Here is a 24499-nt window from a genome sequence, read left to right on the forward strand (position 1 = left end):
TCAATTATGTAATATTTTGATTAGGTTGTATTTGGTATTTGACTTGTGTATACCAGCAAAGCTGTATTTTTATCAATGTTGATAACCAGTGATGGACATATTTTATTTTCTATATGAAGTTTATTGCAGTTTTACCTAATTTCCTCAATAATATTTAGAAATTTGGGATATTTAATATTTCAAGTTGAAATAGATTCAATTAATTTCTTATCCCATTGCTATGTTTATTAATGCCATATCATTTTAGTAATCTAAATCTTTTGAGACTTTCTTAATGTAAAAAGGAGGAAAATAAAATACTGTGAGAAAGGAAAAGAATAAAAGAATATCTAAGGTCTCTTCTCATTCAACAATTTGATGATTTTAAGAAATTTGGAAGAAAAGGTATATGTATTTTAATTGTAACTTATGAATGTGTTTTTAGTTTAGTATATTTAAAGCATCCTGCGTTGTTGCTGCTCTTTTCCTTAGAATTATGATAGCATCATTAAGAGAGACATGTTTCTACAGCCATGCCTTTGGGAATTGAAGGTACAATATGATTCTCTAAAGTCAGTCAGTCAGTCAGATATTTTTTAAGTGCGTAGTATCCCAGGCACTGTGTTAAACACTAGGGGTGAAAAGACAAAAATTAAACAGCCTGTTCTCAGGGAGCTTACAGTCTAATAGAGGAGAAAATATGAATTCATATGTCTCTAAGTATGACCCATACAAAACAGACACAAGGCAACCTTGGATAGGAAGGCACTTGCAGCTGGGAGGACCAGGAAAGGCCTCTTGCAGATTCTTGGAGGAACTGAGGATTTCGAAGAGGCATAGGTATGGAGGAAGAGCATTCTAGGTATAGGGAACATATAAGGCAAAGGTATGTAGATGGATGTCGTATGTGAGGAACAGCTAGTAGTCCACTTTGGCTGGACCATAGAGTACATGAGTTTGTGTGTAAAAAGAAAGGGATATTTGTGAGAAACACTGTGGAGAAATAAATGATATTTGGCAGCTTGTTGAATATATGTGGGGATGTCAGGCCATGAGTATGACACATGAATTGTAAACCTGCACTAGGGAAAGATGGTGCTGCCCTTGTACGTAATAAGGGAATTTGGAAGAGTGCTGGTTTTGGGGAGAAAGATAATTAATTCTGTTTGGACTTTTTGAGTTTGAGATGCTTCTGGGACATCCATTTTGAAATGTCCAATAGGCAGCTTGTGATATAGGTCTAGGGCTCAGGAGATTATGGCTAGATAGATACAGAGATCTGGGAGTTATCTGCATAGAAATGAGAATTGAATCTGTGGGAGAATGATTTCATTAATGGTTAATGGTAAATATTAAGCTCGTAGATAATGGAAATGAGTCATAAAACTAAAATATTTTGTTATAGGATATAAAAATTGCTAATAAATTAAATGCTTTTTCAAAAAAAAAAACCTTTTACTAGAATTGTTAAATACTAAAAGCAACATCATCAGTTTTCGCTAAAAGGCCACTTTTTAATGAAAATGTCATTTCCAAAAGTTTTACTGGGTGAAATATAAAAATAACTACTATATTTTAGTATGTATTTCTTCCCTTGTTCATCATATAGAGACTTAATTCATGCTTATTATATAATCAACAACTTGTCATCTAAGTACTTTCTCTTTCACATAATTCATATAGTTGAACATTAAGTTCAAACCGTGGAAAAATTTTTAAAAGAATTTCTTATATCATAAAAAAATTTCTGTTGTCTTGTTCAAACAAGCATTCTGAAATAGTTCCCTCTCTGTGTCCAAGATAAATGTTCAGATAAGTACTTTATAATTGAACCTATTATACAGCATGTACATTTTACATCAACCTGTAAAAGTAAAGGAAAAGATTCCATGCCTGCAGTTTTTTCAGGATTTAATATGCTGATCTTTTTGATCTTTGAGATTTTCATCATCTACCGCCAGCAAATCATTTCAATCCCAGATAATTTTTATCATTGAATTACCCCAGTTTATTATTCATTCACTCTCACCTTTGTGCAAGCACTTTTGTTATTCCCACCATTTAGAACATGTTCCCACCCCCTCTTTGCCAAAGCATGTCTTTTCTCTTCTTATAAGCACTGCTCAACCTCGCCTTCCTTGTAAACTCATTCCAGACTAATATTAGCTGGCTCTCTTTGCTTGCGCAAAACCCCTTCAGCATTTATAAATGTATCACTGTTTGACAGTAATAAATATAAATTCTATGTAATTTATGCTTAAATGTCTATTAAAATTATTTTGTCTTTGTTGTATTTATGTGTTCTGCCTTGCATTTGAATAATGGTAGCAATAAAAATAAGACTGCCATACACTTATAGAGAGTGTTACAATTTTCAAAACATGTTACACATACGTTATCATATTTGAGTCTCCTAATAAATTTGTAAAGTGACCAGGCAAGTACTAGCCTTATTTTTACAGATAAGGAGATTTAGGTTTTAAGAACCTCAGTTGAGTTGCAGTGGCAGCTTTTAGGAGCTGACCTGGGCAGGGCAGTCAGATAATAATTTCACCATGCTATTGTACCCGTTAGTTCCTTTGATTTTCTTCAGCTTTGTGGATTTAACTTTCTCCCTATGGAAAACCGTCAGTCCTGTACTAATTCTGGAATAGAAGATGTCACTGATGTTGCCATGGATCTCATGGAAACTCAGAGGACGTAATGATGGAGAAATAAGCAGCCTGATCTGTCTCAGACTTGCAACTTTCAAGCCAGATGTGTTCTACCAGCTGGAAGAAGGAGGAGCACCTTGGGTAGCAGAGGAAAAAGCCCCCAGAAGCATCTGTCCAGTTCATTCCATATGTTTATCAAATCCAGTTTTTGCACTACCTCACTTTTAATCTACTCAACCTTGGAACTCACTGTCTTGATTGGGGACTTTGTGCAAACTTACTTAGCCCTTAATTACATCTCAATCTGCCATCTAGCCATCTGTCATACCTCTACATGCATATATCCCTTTACACTTCCTCCTATCCCCTTCTATCTCTGGCTCTGGAGACAGCAACTAATAAATAGTATTATTGCTTCTAGAAAGGGTTTTGTCAGTTAGAATGCCCTGTGGATCACCTTACCATCCCTGTTCTACACCCAACTACTAGAACCCTGGTCACCACTCCCCTCTAGGTGTTATCTCTCCCTATCTGAACCTAAGCTTTTTGAGGGCTGAGTGTGTGTCACTTTTTTTCATTTGTATCCTTAGCATTTAGTACAGTCCCAGGCACATAGAAAGCACTTAATAAATACTTTTTTCATTCATTCATTATATTCATTCATTATTCATACTAAACAGCAGTGGTTGTTCCTTCCAGCATTGCAAGTCTCTAGTTTTTATCTGCCATTTGGGTTCTTTCAGTCTTTCAATCAATGTAAGGACACAGTTAAGTCTGTTTTGAAAATACTAAAATTATAAACTTAAAAATGTGTGTGAGATCCATTTCCTTATCTGTTAAATGAAGGGAATTCATTAAGTGGATCATGCTCACATACCACCTTTCCACATGATGCTTTTTGGATCCTTTTACTGCTAGTGTCCTCATTCCCAAACTGTCTTGTATGTAACTTACCTCGTATTTATTCTGTATAAACTTACAAATGAACATATTGGCTTTTCTGATGGAATGTAACCTCCTTGAAAGTGGAAATTATCTCATTCTTTGTCTTTATCTCCAGCACCTAGCCCATAGTAGGCATTTAATAAATACTCATTGACTGAGTGATGGCTGATCCTTAGGAAAATTTATTGCTTTAAATGAATAATCCTTTGATCTTTATAAATGTAGATTAATTCTTACAGTTTTTCAATAGGCACTCCAACCATCAGTTGCCCATTTCATAAATGATAAAGCCTAGTAACAAATTAGTTAAGGGAATTTACCTGTAATTTAAAATAAAAAGTTAGGTGGAAATGATAATTCAAACCCCTCAGGTCTTTCCTTATTAAATTTGTCCCTGATTACCTAGTATATTTTGAAGTCTAACTTGAACAGTATTTATTACTACTATTAACTAAACTCTGTAGATCTCTTAACTTCTAAATATTTCATTTTAAAAGTCAAACTACTACCTATTTTATAAATTTTGGTTTTTTATAAGAATAAATTTCTCTATATACATAACTTTACTAATTTAATAAAATTTTCACTACTACATATTCTGTAAGTAAATGGTGGAGAATTCAGTTTTTAAAATTGTTTATTTAGCTAGAATTTGTTCTTGAACCTAGTTCTAATGAATCTTCAAAGTTTCTAAAACTTCAACTTTGGTAGTTTTAGGTGTTTTCATAGCAAATGGAACGAGCATGTATATATATATATATATTTTTTTTTTTAAATCATCTTAAGCAAGTTCTCCTGGAGACCACAATGGTAGCTAAATGTATCACCCATTTTTCAGTTCTAGCAAAATCTGTGAAGAGTCAGCATACCTCTTTCTCTGTACCCATATGTTCAGCTTGTGGGCTTTTGAATCTTTCATACTACTGACTTTTTGCTTTTTTTGGTAAGAAACACAATTTTTACTTTCAGAAGGCAGTTCTATTGTGCATGGTGTTGAAAGGGTTAATCATATAGTTATACAAGATTTAGTCACAAGGTACCACAGATAATGTACTTTTAAGATTCCCATAACAGTAGTAGTTAGAAAAACAGCTTCTTCTGTCTTAAATTTACAGAGACTTGATCAATTAATGTTTTAATTTTTTAATTAATATTTAAACTTAGCACAGTGACTTCGTTCTCTAGTATAGTGCCCCACAAATAGTAGGTGCTCAAAAAAATTTGGTAGTAGTAATTTTGTTTTGAACCGTGTAATTTTAGTTATGAGCCAATTTTAAGCTGTAAAGTAGCTAATGCTTTTATACCGCATACACGTAACACGTACTATGATTATTATACTTCCTGTGCTTAGTAAATTGAAAAATTGGATCTGTTTGCATTTGGGGAAGTTCTTAGAAGTGTTTGATGATTATGCAAAATGAGCCAAGTGTGTCCACTAGATGGCATTGTCCCCTCTAAGTCATCATTAATTCCACTATGTTTTCATTTGTGGCTCCTGTCTTCCAGACAAGACATGTCTTGAACCTTGCCTAACTGCTTTAGCTGATTAAAACCCTTGTATGTTTTCAATAAACTGAGTCTTGTGGTCTTTTCCACTGTAATTAGGAAGCATCTTAGCTGCTAGAATTTACATCTTAATTTATTTAATAATATCCTCATAATTCAGTTGGTTATGATATCCTTTATCACCTAATCCTATACCATACTATTGTGCTATTAAGATTTTTTGTTACCCTTCAGAATTAAATGAATTTTAATTGTGTGAAGTATTCTATACTTTGACTAAAAGTTGTCTCAGTTGTTATAAACTATGACTAGATGACATTATTTTTTCTTTCATTATTTTTTTAGTTTTTATTTTAAAATGTAATATAATGTTCATTGACTTAATTTTATCCAGACATTGGCTAATAAATTAACTGCAACCATGGATGGGAAACTGGAACTTAAAATAATGCCTATCACATTTATTAAGTTTGAGGTTTTTACTTCCCTTCGTCATAAAGTGTTTTTAAAGATTTGCCAAAAATTGATTATAAACCTGCAATTTTTCATGTTTCATATCAAGAATTTTTTCAAAGAGTAAGGATAAAATTAGATATATTTGCTTTTTAAAATTAAATTATATTTATACCAAATTACATAATATTCTGCCTTATTTCATGATTTGAAAATGTTTTTCACTTAATGAGTTAACTAGTACTTCTACTTCAAGCACAATTTAAATTGAAATAAAGACTTAATAACATTAAAATTGTATGCAGTTACCTTTCCTTCAAAGTTTGGTTCACTTTAATTGAAGAGAGGCAATTTTTTTTTATCTTATTGAAGTGCTTTTCTAGAAGTTCTGAGGATAGGTGATTCAAAAGGAAACTCAGATATTGTTGTTCTCACACTCATACAAAGTTATACAGTAGGAAATATAACAGATTCTAGGTCAGCATATTTTAGTATGTTGTCAGTATGGTGTAAAATATGCCATGAAACTGCCACAACTTTTTAAAGCTGGTGTGCTTTTTTGGTATCTTTCTACAGAATCCATTATAAATTCTTCACAAAGTACGTAATTAGCATCGAATAATTGATCTGAAAGCTCAAATTAGATAAAGACTTGAGGCCATACATATATATACTATAATGCTGGAAAGCACCATTATGTACTTCACCCCCCTTGTTTCACAGACTAGGAAACTGGGGCCCAGAAGGTGAAGTATTTTATCTAAAGTCAGACCCAGAGTAAACAACAGAGCCAGGATTTAAACCTAGGTCTTTCATGAGCATGTGAATTGGACCTTGAAGCAAGAGCGGGACTTCTTCAGTGAGAGATGTGTAGAGGAAGAGAGTCTCCATTCCAGGCATGGGGACGTTGTGACAAAACCACAAAGATGAGAAGGCAGTACGGGAATGGAGAGTGCTTGAGTCTGGCTCGAACATAAATAAGATGAGTATGAAATAAGACCAGAAAGATAGGTGAAATGGTTAAGGGGTTAAGTGACTTCAACATCCCTGGTCTCACAGGTATTAAGCTTTGTAGGTAGGATTTGAGTGTATCTTCTTGATGAGAATAACAGTCTGTTACATCATGTTGTTGTAGGGTGGCTAAGTGGCGCAGTGAAGAGAGTGCTGGGCCTGAAGTCAGAAAGACTTATCTTACTAAGTTCAAATCCAGCCTCATCCACTTACTAACTGTGTGACCCTGGGCAAGTCACTTAACCCTGTTTGCCTCAGTTCCTCATCTGTAAAATGAGCTGGAGAAGGAAATGACAAACCACTCCGGTATCGTTACCAAGCAAACCCTAAATGGTGTCACAAAAAGTCAGACAGGACTGAAAAAAAAACTGAACAACAAACAATAACAACAACTGTAGTAGTCTAATGAAAAAGAATTTAAGGCCTCAGAGTGGTTCCACAGAAGCAGAGAGGTGGGGACAGATACTGTAGAATCATACTTACACTGAGATATGGTGCCTGATTACATATGTGAGATTACAGAAGGCCCAAAGTTCACTTAGCATTTATACCTCAGTGACAGTGGAGATGGCAGAGCCATGAGACAGCCATCCATAGCTAGTTCTGTAACAGGCAAGACAGCTACCTCATATATGTCATGTGTTTCTTATAGGATAAAATGAGAATAATGGAAAACAAGTACACTGAAAAGCACTTAGGCCTTATTTAAATGCAAAATAGTGTTAGCAAAACAGAGTTCATCTACTAGGAAGCACCAGGAGAGCTCTAAACATCTTCGTTGGCAGTACAAAGTTGAAATCTCTTCATAAATGTTACTGAAGAGTGATTAGTATTTTAATTAGTATTTTAAGAAATAGAATATCAGAGGGAAGACCAGCATATATTTTCTAAGAGATTAGCAGATATAGTACTTCACAAACATTAAATGGCTACTACCGGGGTGGGAGCCTGCAGCCTTGAAGCCACATGTGGCCTTCTAGGCCCTCAGGTGCAGCCTTTTGACTGAGTCCAAGTTTTACAGAACAAATCCTTTTATTAAGGAGATTTGTCATATGAAGTTTGGATTCAGTGAAAGGGCCGCACTTGAGGACCTATAGAGCCAAATGTGGCCTCAAGGTTGCAGGTTCCCCACCCTTAGCCTACTATGTTCAAAGCACTGTGCTACAAAACAAAACTGAACAAATCTTCTTACCCTTAAATGAACTTACATTATGCCACCAATTTGAATCCAGATCACACCCCCTAACGTGAGATCTTTTTGAAAGGAAAGGAAAAAAAACATGTAGGTTAACATTAAGAAATGATGCACTAATGATAGGATACACTTAGGTTTTATATGAGCCGTCTTTGAATAGCTGATAGGGTAGGGGGAGGGTAGAATATGACATAGATTTGAATTGGTGTGGTAATTTGACCTTGAGGTCAACCCAGGCCAACGAAGTCCAACCTACCATATTTAAGGGCAGCAGGATATAGAAGAAATAATTATAGACTTGGATCCAAGAGACTTGAGTTTGAATCCTACCTTAGACATTTAATAGCTATGTGACCCTAGCTGTGTGACCTATGTGACCTACCAGCTGCCTACTCTATGGGATTGTTGTGAAAAAAGCACTTTATAAACCTTCAAGTGTTATGCAAATATGGTGGCATCAAATTCCAGAAACTAGTAAAGGTCCTGAAGGTTGGCAGTAGTACCCAATCTTGTGTGCTGTGAGACTTAGGACACCTACCCACAACTTCTTGTAGTTTCTTGAATGGTTTTATGAATGTCACAAATCCTACTCGGCATTAAATGGTTTAGGAATCACCTTCTCCTTAGCATTCCCTGAGTCCCTAAGCTAAAAATAGTAGAACAGGATTCCCCAGAATCAGGTCTAAAGCATATTCAGCCTGTGAGCATTGTAGGAGCACTGTTACTCACTCGTCAGAGTGAGTAAATACTAATACTAATACTAAATACTATACTAAATACAATACTAATACTAAAATACTAACTAAAATACTAAAATACTGCCTCTTATATCTTAGCAGAGGATGAGAAATGAGGGAGAATTCCAGAAGCCATTGCTTATAGCAATAGCTTACCTTCAAAATTTCCTCTTCTGCATGGGAGATGCTAGATACATTTTTATCATTGATAATGTGCTGCTACCGCTGCTACATAGAAGCCAAATGCTGATAAGCAACAGATGAACCAGTCAATTAGAAATAAGTGAGTTCACCTGAGGTCTGCCAACAACAACAGATCTTGCACAAAAATTATTTGTAAGCCTCAAAGTGAACCATACTATAATAAGTGCACAAAGCATTTCTGGTTTATACCCATAGGTGAGCTGCTATTATTTTTTAGGAAATCAAATCCAAGAGGAGTCTAAGATAACTAAGATAGAAGTAACTCTTAGGAACAGCTAGGTGGCACAGCTGATAGAACATCAGGCCTGGAGTCAAGAAGACCTGAGTTCAAATTTAGCCTCAGATTCTTACTAGCTATGTGACCTTGGGCAAGTCACTTAACCCTGTTTGCCTCAGTTTTCTCATCTGTAGGAGAAGGAAATGGCAAATCACTTCAATATCTTTGCCAAGAAAACCCCAAATGGAGTCATGAAGAGTCAGACAAAACTGAAACAAGTGAATGACAACTCTTACTTATAAATAAGTTATTGGGTTATGTTTTCGCATAAAAAATAGTGATGCCATCAGTAGCATCATTTGGAAATGCAGAGAATGTGATGATATAAAATATTCTATCCACGTGTCTCATTTTTTTTAATACGTATGTAAAGACAATTGATCATAGGGTGGGCTTATTGGATTGAATGCTGTTTTTGGAGTTAAGAAGACATAGGTTCAAATCTCCTCTCTTATACTTTCTGCTTGAGTTATCATAGACTTTCTCAGTCTCAGTTTCTCAGGCAAGACTTCAATTCAGGTCTTCCTGATATCAAGGTTTATTCTCTTTCCACTCTGCAGCACTACTTCTATTATCAGTAAAATTAGAAAGTATTTTGATGTATAATAAATAGTTTAAAAGCCTTTTTGAAAGCTTCATTGACAAAACGATAAAGTAAAAGTTTTAGATATACCAAGTGAAATCAAAAATATTTTTACAAGAGTTGGTAAAAGACAAAAGAGCAAATATATTTTTGGAAAATTACTATTTCTGATTGAAGGTGCCCATGCCTTTATTAAAAATTCATTAGAAAGATTTCTTTATATGTAATTCTGAAATATTTAAATAAATAGAAAATATTGTTAAAACTTATTAGAGAGCAGCAGAAACAGAATTTAGACCTAGAGGAAAGATTCATTCAATCCTTCCATACTACCCTAGTTCAGGTCATCGTTGTCTAGATTATGATACTAGCCTTTCATCTTATCTCTCGTTGTCTCCACTGCATAGGGCAGTGCCTGGCACATAGTTAGGCACATAATAAATCTTTATTGATGGACTGGTTATTGATTATCTCTAGCCTCTTTTATCCATCCTTCACAATTAATAAACTAATGAATAGATGGATAAAAAAGCAAGTTGTTAACTGTTTACTATGTGCCAAGCACAGTGTGAAGCTCTAGGAATACAAATAGAAAAAGCCAGACAGTTCTTGCTTTCAGGGAGCTTGCATTCTAATTGGGCAGACAACACATAAAAATGAGTTGAGCTGCAGAGCAGAAAAAGTCCAGCAACAGGGCGTATAGCCAGGACCACTGGTTCATAAGATCCACAAGCAGGCAAAATGTCAGTTCCCAGGAGTCTGGAGGACATAAAGACAGGGAAAAATACACAGTGGGAGGACAAGGTGATCAAGCCTGGTGGTCCTCCATCTCACCGGAAGAATTAAAGTGGGTGACTCCTTGCTCATCCAAGCAGTGTGAGCAGCCATGGCACTCTTCCTTTTCCCCTCTCCCCACTCCCGTGGTGTCTGGGTGGGCAGGGGAAGGAAAGCAAGAGAATAGGGTGGTCCCACTAATGAAGGATCTTCTGGGCTCAGCACCCCTGACTACTACCACAGCATTTTTCCTAATACACAGGTCTGCTCATATAATTTTCCAACTCAGAATCCCTCAGTGGCTCCACGTTACCTACCTGATAAAAATCTTTAAAAATGATTATACTTTGTCCTATTCCTTATATACGTAGGGTTTCAGTTTAGTATTTATACCCCTTTGATCTAAGGGACCAAGATGAAGCAAACAAGGTTTTCTTTCTCTGATTTTTCTCAAATTCAAAAGATTGAGTAGCCCAGAAGGCTCAATTATATATCCAGGTAACCTTTAATTAAAGTCTAATCTGTGAAGTGTTTTAATATAAATAATTATGCTACAATGAACAAGCTTTAAAATTTGAGTGTGTGCTTAATCTACATCTTAATTTCAAATGTTACAATATAACATTATTATTAAAAAAAACTTTCAGTGTATTTAATAAAGTATGATTACTTATATTTTTGAGTGAGCTATCTGATCACTAATCTAAGTCTTAACTTTTTTCTAGTTGCTCAGCAGGAGGCTGAAATGGTCAAAGATTTCAATGGATCCCTCACAGCAACTGGAACACATAGAAATCCACTATTTTTTAGCAGTTCCTCAGCAATGCAAGATACAGTGGCATCTGCCACTGATCAGTTCATCAGTGCTGCTAGAGTGTCTATGAGAATGCAGAAAGTGAAACAGAAACTTGAATCAGTCATGGTATGTCAGACCCTAATAGTTAAGAAGTTGTCATTTTTATGTGATACTTAATATGCCTGTATCATTATTTCATGCCTTAAAGCTTCATATATGTGTGTATACATATATGTGTGTGTGTGTGTGTGTATAGTATATATGTGTGTATATATGTATGTAGTATATCTATATATGTGTGTATATATATAAATATACATGTGTGTATATATGCATATAGAAATACATGTGTGTGCATGTATATACATACACACATATATCCACATGTATGTATATGTGTGTATATCGCTGTGTATATGTATGTGTGTATATGTGTGTGTGTATATATATATATACACATATATATATACATGCATATATATATCTTTTAGAACAAATTAAGGATATTGGAATCAATCCAGCTTGACAGAGACCTTAGGTAACAGGGATCAGGAGTATTCCTCTTCACCTTGGTATGTGTCCAGTAACTTCCCAAAGGTCATTGTATATTCCCATGTCATATCCCAGATCTCACTTCTCCAGTCAAAAGAAGAGATTTGGCATCTCTGTGAATGGAAAGATTAATCAATGTAAACACTCTGAATTCATACTAGAATTCAGCCGACATGCTGTGAAGGTGATAAGAGCTTTCTCTAGCTTGAATGATTCCTTTTTATTGTCGTAACTTTTTTCATCTTGCCACATGATAATAGATATACTATTAGTATTATTGATACTAACTCATTGAGAAAAAACAGTGACAAAATGACAGTGTTGGGTGTACACATGGCTTCACGTGCTTCTTGCAATAACTCCAGAGATCCCCGAGGATCCATAGGTCATGTGTCAGATGTGATTGCTTGTACTAGAATGGATACATCTCTGCTTTCAGGAGTCTACTCTTAATCATTTTTGCAAGACCATCACACAGAATATTCTACTATTGCGGTCTGAGTTTGCAAATTAGAATGCATAATTAAATATCTTATATTGACCTTTTGGTTGTTCAATCATTGCAATTGTGTCTGACTCTTTGTGACCCTGTTTGAGGTTTTCTTGGCAAAAATACTGGAGTGGTTTGCCATTTCCTTCTCTAGCTCATTTTACAGATGAGGAAACTGAGGTTTGCTTAGGGTCACACAGCTAGTAAGTGTCTGAGGCTGAAGGCTGAATTTGAATGCAGTTCTTCCTGACTCCAGGCCTGGCAACCCATCTACTGTGCCATCTAACAGCCCCAGCTCATTTTACAGATGTTGAAATTGAGGCAAACAGGGTTAAGTGACTTGCCCAGGGTCACACAGCTAGTAAGTGTCTGAGGCTGAATTTGAACTCAGATCTTTCTGAATCCAGGCCTGGTGCTCTATCCGCTGTGCCACCTACCTGCCCATATTTACATTTAGGTAACACTTTATAAAGAAATATCGTATTTGATCTCCAATCAGCCCTGTGAGTTAGGCAGCATAGGTTTTATATTTCTTATTTTACAGATGTGAAAAATGAAACTCAGAGTGGTTCAATGACTTGCCACAGGTCTGCAATTTAAACCCCAGTCTTTTATGAGCCATTATTTTTTTAAAATAGGATTATATGTATGTTAATGTGCATGTATTTATTAATGAACTTATATTATAGGACTTGATAGTTACAAAATATTTTCACCTACATTCTTCTCTATGTAGGTTACTAGTAACTATTTTATCTTAGAACTGTCTGGATGCAGAACTCCTGTTTATAACCCTGACTCTTGTTTGAAAAGCTCTAGCAATGGACAGCTGACTCTCCTATGAGTCATAGGATCATAGATTTAGAGCTGGAAGGAATCCAGAGGGCATCTAGTAAAAACCCCATTGAGGAAAAACTGAAGCTCAGAGAGATTAAGTAATTTTCTGAAGATCACACAGCAAGTAGGTATCAGAAACAGGATTTGGAGTCAGGAAGACTTGGGTCTTCTACACCGTATTGAGGCAGCTCATCTTGTTTTCTTTGCTTCTCTTTTTAAAAAATGTAGTACATAGAAGAGAAGTGTTACAAAATCAAATGGATTTTAACTAAAATATTTCTTCTCAGAATGTATATTCTAGAATTATAGTGTTTACTAAAAAGAAAAGGTTTCATAACAGCTTAGTCTAGGAAGAAGCTCAGAAGCCAAGCCTCCTCAACAAAAGAGAATAGCCCTCTACCACACACCTCACATGGGGGCATCTGGTTTGAATACTTTCAGTGATATGGTTCTTACTACCTTAGGAAGCATGCCATTTTATTGTTAAATTGTTAGGGTTAGAAAATTTTGTATAATGCCCTGAGTTAAAAAAAAATTACCTTTCTGTTAATTTCATATGAGTATCTTTAGTCCTATTTCTCCCAATTCTCAACTCCTTCAAAATTAAAAAGAATTTCTTTTTAACAAGCATAGCAAATTTATACATTGACTTTATCTGAAAACATACATCATATTCTACGCTTGTAGTCCTTTACTTCTTTAAGAGGTAGTACATATTTCATCATTTATCCTTAATTGTGATTAGAAAGTGTATTGATCAGAGTTCTTAAGTCTTTCACAGTTGTTTTTCTTTACAACATTGGAGTCATTGCACTCCTGGTTCTGCTCCCTTCACTGTGTATCAGTTCATACAAGTCCTTCCAGGTTTCTTTAAATCCATCCCTTTCATTTATTTTTCATGTTGCAGTAGTAGCCTATTAAAATCATATGCCATAATTTCTTCAGCCATTCCACAATTGATGAGCTCTTCTTGATTTTCAATTTTTTGCTGCAGCAAAAAGTGCTGCTGTGATTATTCTTGTATATGTGGGTCCTGTCCTTCTATGTTTTTTATCTGTTTGGAGTGTAAATCATAATGGTGGTATCACTGGATTAAAAAGGTGTTCATAGTTTAGTGACTTTTTGTGTATAATTCCAAATTGCATTTCATAATAATTGTACCAGTTCATAGCTCCATCAACAATGCCTGTCATCCCACATTTCCTCTAGAAATTGTCATTTGCATTGTTTGCCATTTTTGCCAATCTGATAGATGTTAGAAAGAATTTCAGAGTTGCTTTAATTTCTATTTCTCTTATTACTAGTGATTTGGGGCATTTTTGATAGCATTGTTAATAGTTTTTATTTCTTATTTTAAAAATTGCCTGTTCATATCCTTTGACCATGTATATATTGAGGAATGGCTTTTATTCTTACATACTTGAATCATTTCCTTATATATATTGGGTATTTGCTTTGAAGAATTTTCCCATTTCATTGTTTCCATTCTACTTCTAACTACCTTGATTTTGTGCAATGACTTTTCAATTTTGTGTGATTAAAATTATGATTTGAGATATTTGTACATTATTATTGATGTTTTTCTTTTCTTCTTTTGAAAATAGTTTATCTTCTTTGACCATTTATCTTTTGGATCCATCTCTTCAGTACTAATATTTGACTAGTGTTCATTTGTGGCAGTGAGATAACACATTGTGTAGCTCTCCTGTGACAGACGTTTGGGAGAAGATGGACAAGAGTCACACAAGATGGGCAGACATGAATGAGTTGTGATATACATTTGGGGGTGGAAGAAGCTCCCCAATTGATGAGATTAGTTTTATGGTCTCTTTCAGAGTTAGGGGCAAAGAGGCAATCAAGGAAGGCATAGGACCTTCATTTGAGGCAAATAGAATAGTGGTGATGGAAAACAAAGAGTCAATAGATATTAAGTGCCTACTGTGTTCAGATGTATTAAGTGCTGAGTATACAAAAAAAAGGCAAAAGATTGTTCCTGTTTTCAAAGAACTCACAATCTAATGAGGAGACAACATGCAAACAGCTATATACAAAGAAAAATTGGAAATAATCAACAGAAGGGAGGCACTAAAATTAAGAGGGATCAGGAAAAACTTCCTATAGAAGGTAGGATTTTGTCTGGGATTTAAAGGAAGTTAGGGCAGCCAGAGGTGAAGAGGGAAGGTGTCTCAGGCATAAAGGATTGTTAGTGAAAACTATTTAACTTTTATTTTGCTTCTGTTTTTTCTGTCTAGGAGAATGGTCTTTAGACCAAAAAGGACAGAACAAAGTGACTAATAGAGAATTGATACCCAAGATACAGAGCAGTGTAAATGCCCTTGATAAGTTCAGTCTTTAAGAAAAGATAGTTAACCTATATAGCGATCATATAGTGCCGGCATGGCTTAATCATATTGTGCTAACCATTCCTTTTTTGTCTCCAGGGTCATTAGACTATGGTAGATCAGAGGAATTCTAAAGATATTACATACCTAGATATTAGCAAAGTGTTTGATAGAGTTTCACGTAGTCTTATGGAAAAGAAGCTACTTATTAAATGCTTGTTGTTTTATTGATAGATTTAGTATAGTTAGGGGGTTTTAGAACAAGTTAAATGATTGCGATTCAAAGACTTTAATTCTTGAATTTCAACTTGGAAATAGGTCTATGATAAGGTATCTCAGGGGTCTGTACTTAGCTCTAGGTTAACATTTTTGTGAATGATTTGAAGTCATTTGTAAGCAGTCATCCTTATCATATTTTGAGGTTACATGAAGTTGGGAGGTATAGTTTACACATAGTATTATAAGCTCCAAAAAGATTTTGGCAGGCTAGAACACCAGGGCAGATTGAATAAGATGACACTTAATAAGGACTTGAATTCAAAGATTCAACTTCTTATGTACAAGAAGGGGGACATATCACTATCCAGTAGTTTGTAAAAGATCTGAGGGTTTTAGCAGCTGACAGGCTCAACATGATTCAACAATGCGATATGGTGATCAAAAAAAAAACAAAAAAACTGATGTCCTTGGCTGCATTAAAAGGCAAGTGTACAGGAAATGATAGTCAAGTATAACATGCCTTGGTCAAACAAACAAGTCAAAAAATATTTATTTAGCACCCACTGTGTACCAGGCAGTGTACTAAGCATTGGACCACATGTAGAGTAATATGTCGTATTATGTTTAGTTTAGATGTATTTAAAGACAATCTGTCTTCTTTTTAGCAAAACAGTTATAAAATTCCCAGAAGTACCTAGAACAGGGCCAGGAGGGTGGTAAAGGGACTCTAAATTATGCCTTGTGGGGATTCATTGAAGGAACTAAAGATGTTTAACCTGGAAAAGAGAAGGCCTTGGGATGTAAGGGGTGGGGAATGCATTAGCTAGTCTTTTATAATCTGAAGGTCTAACTGGTGGGGAGCTTTGTGGCCTCAAGGCCACATGTGGCCCTCTAGGTCCTTAAGTGTGGCCCTTTGACTGAATCCAAACTTCACAGAACAAATCCCCTTAATAAAAGGTTTTGTTCTGTAAAACTTGGACTCAAGTCAAAAGGCCACACCCAAAGACCTAGAAGGCTGTATGTGGCCTCCAGGCCTCAGGTTCCCCATCCCTGATTGCAGATAAATGAGACATTATGCTTTTGCTTGGCTTCAGAGGACAGAATTAGGAGCAATGATTGAAAGTTGCAGAAAGACAAATATAAGTCTTAACTGCTTACCAATAGTTACAGTTTTTTTTCCCCAATATGTTTATGTAACCTCTTTTTTAATATTTATTTCAATATTTTTGCATTGATATTGGTTTTTTTTTTCTGCTTTGTCTTTCCCTGGCTTGAATGTTAGGATTACACTTATAAAATTTGATAGGATGCCTCCTTTCTCTATTTTCACAAATTATTTATGTAATATGAGAATTGATTATTCTTTGAATATCTGACAGAATTGATTTGTAAATCATTCCAGCCCATGGATTCTTTTCCCCCTTTGGGAATTCATTTGTAGCTTTTTCAGTTTGTTTTTCTGAGATTGGGTTATATAAAGTAATTCTTATTTTATTAATTTTGATATTATATATTTTTGTAAATATTTATCCATTCATTTCAGTCATTATTTAAACTAATATCTAGTTATAATTGGTAACTGTCCTTGTATCCATGGCATAAATCCCACTTGGTCAGAATGAATAATTTTTTTGATAAATCGTTGCACTCTGTTTGACAGGATTTTGTTTAAAAATTTTTGAGTAAATATTTATTAATAATATTGGCCTGTAGTTTTCCTTTTGTGTTTTATCTTTTTCTAGAGAAAAGGTATTAGTATTGTATTTATCTCATAAAAGGATTCTGGCAGGATGCTTTTTTTTCTTAATTATTAAGAATAATTTATGAAGTATGAGTACTAATGTACTCTTTAAAATTTGATAGGATTCTCCTGTAAATCCATCAGGGGTTTCTTGTTGTTTTCTCCTTTTGGTACCTCCTTTACCGCTCTATCTACTTACCTTTCTGAGATTGAGTTATGTAAGATCTCTATCTGGTCTTCTGAAAGTTTGAGTATTTTGTATTTTTGAAGATATTCGTTTTTTGTTGTTGTTCACAGTTTTGTTAGCAAATAATGGTGATCATTCTTTTTATTGGTTCTGGTCTTATTGTGATTTCCTACTCATTTGCTATTTTATTTATTTGATTTTCTGCCCTCTTTTTAAAAATCAGATTAGCTAATGATTTATCAAGTTTATTAGTCTTTTCAAAGAAACAGCTTTTGGTTTCATTTATTGTTTCAATGGGATCTTTTCTTTTTTCAAATTTTTATTTTTCTCCAATTTAAAAAAAAATTTCTGGTCTTATTTTAATTTTATTCGTTGGCTTTCTTAGTTTTTAAAATGCATTTTAGTTCATTTATCCTCTCTTTCTAGTTTGTTAAAGTGTGGGATATGGTTAATATAGATACTAGTCTAAGTTGTCAATATAGGTATTATATAATTGTATTAATACATTTTAGATTATAGTAATTAATATTAGATTACAGATATTAGATTGTATTTAGATTACATAGCAATATTGCTATATAATATCAGTATATTACTATAATAATATGCTAGTACATTACTAATAATATGCTCATATATTATTATATATTTCCTTATGTAGTAATTAATACATTTTAAATAATAATTCTTTTTGTTAATGTAAAGATATGATTTTTCCCCTGAGGACTGATTTAGCTGGATCCCAGAAATTTTGGTGTGTTGTTTCATCATTATCATTTTCTTTCACATAATTATTTTTTGCTACTTTTTTTATCCACTTATCATTGAATATTTCACTGTTAATTCTTTGTTTAGATCTCTGTCTTTTGTTTGTGGTCCCTGAACCAACGACAATTTTAATTGCACTATGGTTTATAAAAGATGTTTTTACTATTTCTGCCTTCTCCCATTTGTTTGCAATATCTCTGTGACCTAATATGCGATCAATTTTTATAAAAGTTTCATTTGGTCCCGTGAAATATGAATATTCTTTTGCAGTCCCTTTTAGAAGACACAGTAAATCTTTTAACTCTAATTTCTCCAGCAATTTGTTTAGTTTCTTATTTTCCCTCTTGTTACTGTTAGATGTATCCAAAACTGAGAGAAGGATTTTGATGTTTACAGTCATTATTGTCTTACTTTCTACGTCTTCTTGAAGCTCAGCTATTATCTCCTTTATGATTGTGAATGCTAAGGTATTTGGAACATAAAAGTTTATTACTAATATTGCTTTATTGTCTGTAGTTCCTTTTGGTATCATATAATTTCCTTGTTTATTCTATTTTATTTTTGAATGTTTATTTTTCTTTGTCAGCATGATTACAACTTCTTTTTTTTGTTTTTACTTGATAATAGTAATTTTTTTCTATCTCTTCAATTTTATTTTATATATCTTTATTTATTAAATGTGTTTCTTGCAAGCAGCAGATTGCAGGGTTTTGTTTTCTTGTCCAACCTGTCACTCGTATCCATTCACATTTAAAGTTATAGAAGTTAGTTTTCTACTTTGCCCTATTTGTCTCTAATACTGGGTTCTTTCAAGCTGTTTTATTTTTCCTTTTCTTATGTAAAGACCGTACTATGTTAATTCAGTTTCTTTAGCTTAATTTTTTTAAGATAACCCTATTCTCATTGGCTGTCTTCCTTTTACCTCCATTTTCCCCTCCTCTTTGTTACCCCTTTCCTTTTGGAGTTTTGCTTATTCATTCCTTTTTCTTTCTTGCTTTTATTTGGTTATTTAATCACCCCTTTTTTTCTCTCTGTTAGTCATATCCTCTCTTCCCCTTCAACTAGTCCTATTCACAATTTTTTTTTATATTTTATTTTTACACTCCTTTCCATAGAGAATTTCTCTCGCTCTCTCCATTATTCATCCTTTCTTTCTGCCCATCATTCTCTGGTTCGTGATACCTTTTTGTCTAAACTAGATTTTCTATGTTTCTCATGGAATCGAAACTTCTAAAGTATCCATTCTGGATTGTCCTCCCTATGCAGTTTTTGCCTTTGCCTTGTAGTGCTAGCCCCCACAGCTTCCACTGTGCCTCATTCTCAAAGAAGGCCAGTTCTTGTAGGTGACAAGAGAAGACACTAACCCATGTTGGAACCTTTCCTGCTACTACATCCTTGATTATACACTTTACCTACTTACCTTCTTTTCTCCATTTGCCTCAAAATCTCCACCTTTTAACCATGACTCAACTATATAGTATCTTCCTGGATAAATAATTACATAGACTAGCACTCCATTTACTCTTGATGCTATAATGCTGAGTCACTTGTTACTATCTTAGAGTCACTTAACAGTTTATCAGTTTTAGTCACACTTATTCAGTCATTGTTTCATTCTCTTCTTCTGTGGCCCTGGTCATGAGTCTTCTGGACTTCAGTTTCCTTATCCATAAGATAAGGGGATGAAATTATGTGATTGGTATGGTCCCTTCCAGCTCTGGGATTCTATTATTATGTAATGTGGGGGTAATGTGAATAAAACTGCCATATTTTCTATTTACTTCACTTATTTTGGAAAAATAGGAGTCTGAGATCTCAAGGATCGTGGGACACAGTGTTCAGTTTTCACCTTTGGCAGAAAGAACCAAAAAGATAATTTTTGTCAGCATAATATTCAGAAGGTAATTATGTCCTCATGTAAACTTAGAGTTGGTAAAATGCCCTGTAGGTTTAAAAATTTATACTATTAACTTAAAATGCACAGCTGTCCAGATCACAAGATCTCAGTAGTTGAATTAGTATAATAAAACATATTTTTAAAAATACAAAAAAAATTATTCTTTCAAGAAAATAATTTCCTTCTCTTGCCTCAGAATGGGAGTTTCTACCTGTTGCATAGCAAAATTATTTCATCTGCACAGAAACAAGACAGCAATTTAAAGATGGAAGTAAATACTGGCTTATCCACATTATAGCATTCTTTTTTCTTCCTGAATTTGAGAGTCTGGAACTACCTGTCTTTGCAAGTTTCCCTTCCCCCCCCCCCACTCCTTCTTATAGCTGTCATTACCAAGTGAATGAAAGGATGAGAAAGGACAAATAAAAAGCACTAAAGAAAAACTAAATTCCACACCAAGAAAAAAAATGAGTAGTAAAACCAAAGGGAGAAGGCAAAATGTACAGTTAATATTTTAGGAAAAGAGAAAACCAAATACCAAGCTTAACTCAAATGAGTTGTTCCCTTTAGCTTTTAGGCCATGTCCATTACCCCCTCCCCACCCCACCTCCCACTCCCAGCATTTCAGAGGATCTTGTTGCCTCAGAATGGAAGTACTAGGAGAAAACCTTTGAAAAGGAATCTCTTTTCGTTTACCTCGAGGATGTAAGCACGTCTTTAAGAGCAGGTTATCTTCTGAATTAAAAAAGCTTCATTAAAATTTATTCCTTTGGATAGTAGCCTTTTTGTTGTATTTTTATATTTAAGGGAAAGCAAGTATTTTGGATTCTGTCTTTTTGCCCCCCAGGAATGCGATTTCTGTTTTTCCTGTAGTGATTTAGCTTCCAGGAGATAGTGAGCTTTTTTCGTTTTGTGAATTGCAACTAATATTTTGAGCTTTTTTTTTAATACCTATAAAGACACAATTCTTGCTTTGGTAGTTTCCATAAAAAGTATAATTTTTGCATAAGATGTAAAGTTAGTCCAGCATATAATAAAAACCATATGATATAGTAGAAATAGCACTAATTAAGAGTCAGGAATCCTGCATTTTCACCTTGGCTCTGACACTAGCTGTGCCCTAAGTTTCTAGGTCTCAGTTTTCTCAGTTATAAAATGAGAAAATTTCAATGAACTCTTAAGCTTCTTTTATCTGCTAATAGTTAATGATTCTGATAATTCAGTTTAGCAAATATCTGTTATGTTGCAACTTGTGTGGTAGGTAAATAGTGTCAAACATACAGTGTGGTCTGCATCATTCCCAAGGATTGCATCAGTCAGATTAAAATGTAATTTGTAAATATTTAACAAAACAAGTAGAAATACAATAAAATTTAGATAATATTAATATGTGATTTTCTGAATCAGTGTGAGGCCAGCAGAGATCCTTATGAATGGTTTAGTGGATTTTCTTTCTATTTGAGTTTGACATCACTGTTGTAGGTGATACAAAAGAAGTGTAAAACATGTTACCTGCTCTCTGAACTTAAAATACAGTAATTACTGTAAGTAATACCATTTCATATCCAGTGGAGATGGCGACTTTATCTTTTGATATATATTCCTAATAGAGGAATCTCTGGATCAAAGGTTATGGACATTTTATGTGAGATAGAGGAGTGTGCTACCACAGAGGTCACTATCATATGTCATAATCATGAACACAATTTCTCTTTTTATTTTTTAAATTAATTTATTTTCTCCAGTTACATGTAAAAACAATTTTTAACATTCATTTATAAAACTTTCAGTCCCAGTTCTCTCCCTTGCTCCCTGCCCACCCTACTACCCCATTGAAAAGGCAAACAGTTCAATATAGGTTATACATGTATAGTCATGTAAAACATATCCATAATAGTCATGGTGTGAAAGAAAACATATACAAAAAAAACCTCAAGAAAAATAAAGTAAAAAAAAAAAGTATGCTTCAATCTGTATTCAGATGCCATCAGGTCTTTCTTTGGGTATGGATAGCATTTTTCATCATAAGTCCTTCAGAGTTGTCTTGGATCATTGTATTGCTGCGAAAAGCTAAGTCATTCACAGCTGATCATCTTACAATATTGCTGTTACTTTGTACTCAGTACATTTCACTTTGCATCAGCCCATGCAAGTCTTTCCAGGTTTTTCTGAGAGCATTCTGCTCCTCATTTCTTATAGTACAATAGTATTCCATCACACCATAGCACATATCCATCATCACACACCACAACTTGTTCAGCCATTCACCAATTGATGGGCATCCCCTCAATTTCTAACTCTTTGCCCCCAGAAGAGAGCTGCTATAAATATTTTTGTACATATAGGTCCTCTTCCTTTTTGTTTTGTTTTTTTTATCTCTTTTGGGATACAGACCTAGTAGTGGTATTCCTAAGTCAAAGGGTATGCATGGTTTTATAGCCCTGTAGGCATAGTTTCAAATTGCTTTACAGAATGGTTGAATCAGATGAATACAATTTTTAGCAAATAGAGTTCAGATATTATGGTAATGGAATACCTGGCATTTTATGATTTTAAACAAAAATTTCTTGACATTTTTTTCAAACTTTTTTGGATATATTTGGAACAAATCCTCAATTCTGTTTTTGTAGCTTATATCTTTCTACAACTCTTAGAAAACAGTGCATATTGTTAAAAAAAATGGATGTTGGGAAAAGACAATCTTGCATATAATTATTTCACCTAGTAGAACTTTAACATCTGATAATAACATTTAAAGTTTTCAATATTTTATTTAAATGAAACCATTTTCTCTCCATTAAAATGTTACTTGTGTGTGTTATGCCATAAAGGTGACAATCCTGGGTTCTTGAAAACTATGCCAAGGCAAAGCTTTACCAGGTGCTACCCAGCCAAAATGGCTTGAAGTACACATCTAGTGACACTGTCCCTATCATTGAAGGACCAACCTAGCTAAGGTCAGAGTTTTTCTCACCAGAAGATTTACTACCTCTTAAAATCCCTGGCTTCCTTAAAGACTCAGCTCAAATACTATCTTCTGCAGGAGTTCTTTCCTGGTCCCCCCAGCCATTCCTATCTTCCTTTCCAAGATTATCTTGTATCTGATCTGTATATATGCTTTCTATGCCTATATGTAACATATATATGTATATAAATATACATATATATATATACACACACACATATATAATATACATGTTGTAACCCCCCTTAGAATATAAATTCCTTAAAGGCAAGAACTGTTGGTTTTGGTTTTGTCTACTCAAAACTTAATATGGCACCTGTTACTTAAGAAAATATTTGTTGATTGATCCATTACACAAAGTGATCTTTTAAAAACATTTTTTTTTACCATAGCAATTCATAAAGGCTAAGAAGTTGTGACCTCAAGGAATTTTGTCAACTTTAAATTCATACTATGACCTAGTTACTGCTTAAATTGTATGCTATATAAATGATTTTTTCCTCTTTGTCTCAAGTGGAATTATTTTTTAATCCATGTATGTATTCCTTGTTCAATTTTCTAAGCTAAAAATATTGGAATCATCTTTTACTCTTCTTTCTCTTTCACCCCTTCATCTAATCTTTGACCAAGTTTTGTCATTTATTACTTTGAAATCTGCATTTTGATAAGCATTTCCATCTTCAATCCCACCCTTGCCACCCAATCCAGTCCTTTAATCACCTCATGCTGAGACTATACTATGATAAGCTGGGTGCCTTGTTTTCAGTCCCTGTTGTTTATCTTGCATACCAGATGAATCTTCCTAGACTAACATTCTCATGTCACTCCCTTGATCAGGAACCAGCAACAATATCAAGTCCAATCTCCTCTGGTCAGCTTTCAAGACACTTGACAATAGTGCCTCACCCTACGTAATCATTCTTATTACAGATTATTCCTAACATAGTGTCTACTATAGTCAGCCCTTTCATATGTCTTTGCTTATGTTATTAATTACTCCTTTTATCTCTGTACTTCTCTCACCACCCCATCCCCTACACACTTACAAATACAGAATGCTGTTTCTCTCCTTCACTTACCCAGACCCCATTCATACTTCCCAGCTCAAGTTCCACCTTTTGCCTGAAATCCTCCCTAGCCCAAGCTCTTCTGGATGTATCAGTGCCATATAATTTAGCACTTTATTATTCCTTAATTCCTTCCTTTTTGCACGAGATCCATATCCCTAACTTTCCTTGAACGTATCATATTTTATCATGCTAAATTTTATATATTTAATATAGTTTCAAATACATCCAAAGTTTTAGTAAATAATTGTTTGTAACTTAACTTAAGATCATAGCAACAAGGTAGAAGGTCAAGAAAACTGAGCTAGAGTGTCAAGATC

The 24499-nt window shown here is 34.3% G+C and overlaps 1 protein-coding gene across 6 annotated transcripts in view; it reads left to right on the plus strand.

The window, feature by feature from the left end:
- AHI1 (Abelson helper integration site 1) overlaps positions 1-24499 on the plus strand; it is a 250985-nt gene that overhangs the window by 71811 nt on the left and 154675 nt on the right. For all 6 annotated transcript variants that reach the window (XM_027850706.1, XM_027850707.1, XM_027850708.1 and 3 more), the window contains exon 18: positions 11044-11240. In XM_027850706.1, coding sequence (XP_027706507.1) covers positions 11044-11240 — 197 coding nt within the window. The remainder of the gene's footprint in view (positions 1-11043; positions 11241-24499) is intronic.

This window comes from Vombatus ursinus, unplaced genomic scaffold (assembly GCF_900497805.2).
Source record: "Vombatus ursinus unplaced genomic scaffold, bare-nosed wombat genome assembly UNPS02009132.1, whole genome shotgun sequence".
In the NCBI taxonomy this organism is placed as follows: Eukaryota; Metazoa; Chordata; class Mammalia; order Diprotodontia; family Vombatidae; genus Vombatus; species Vombatus ursinus.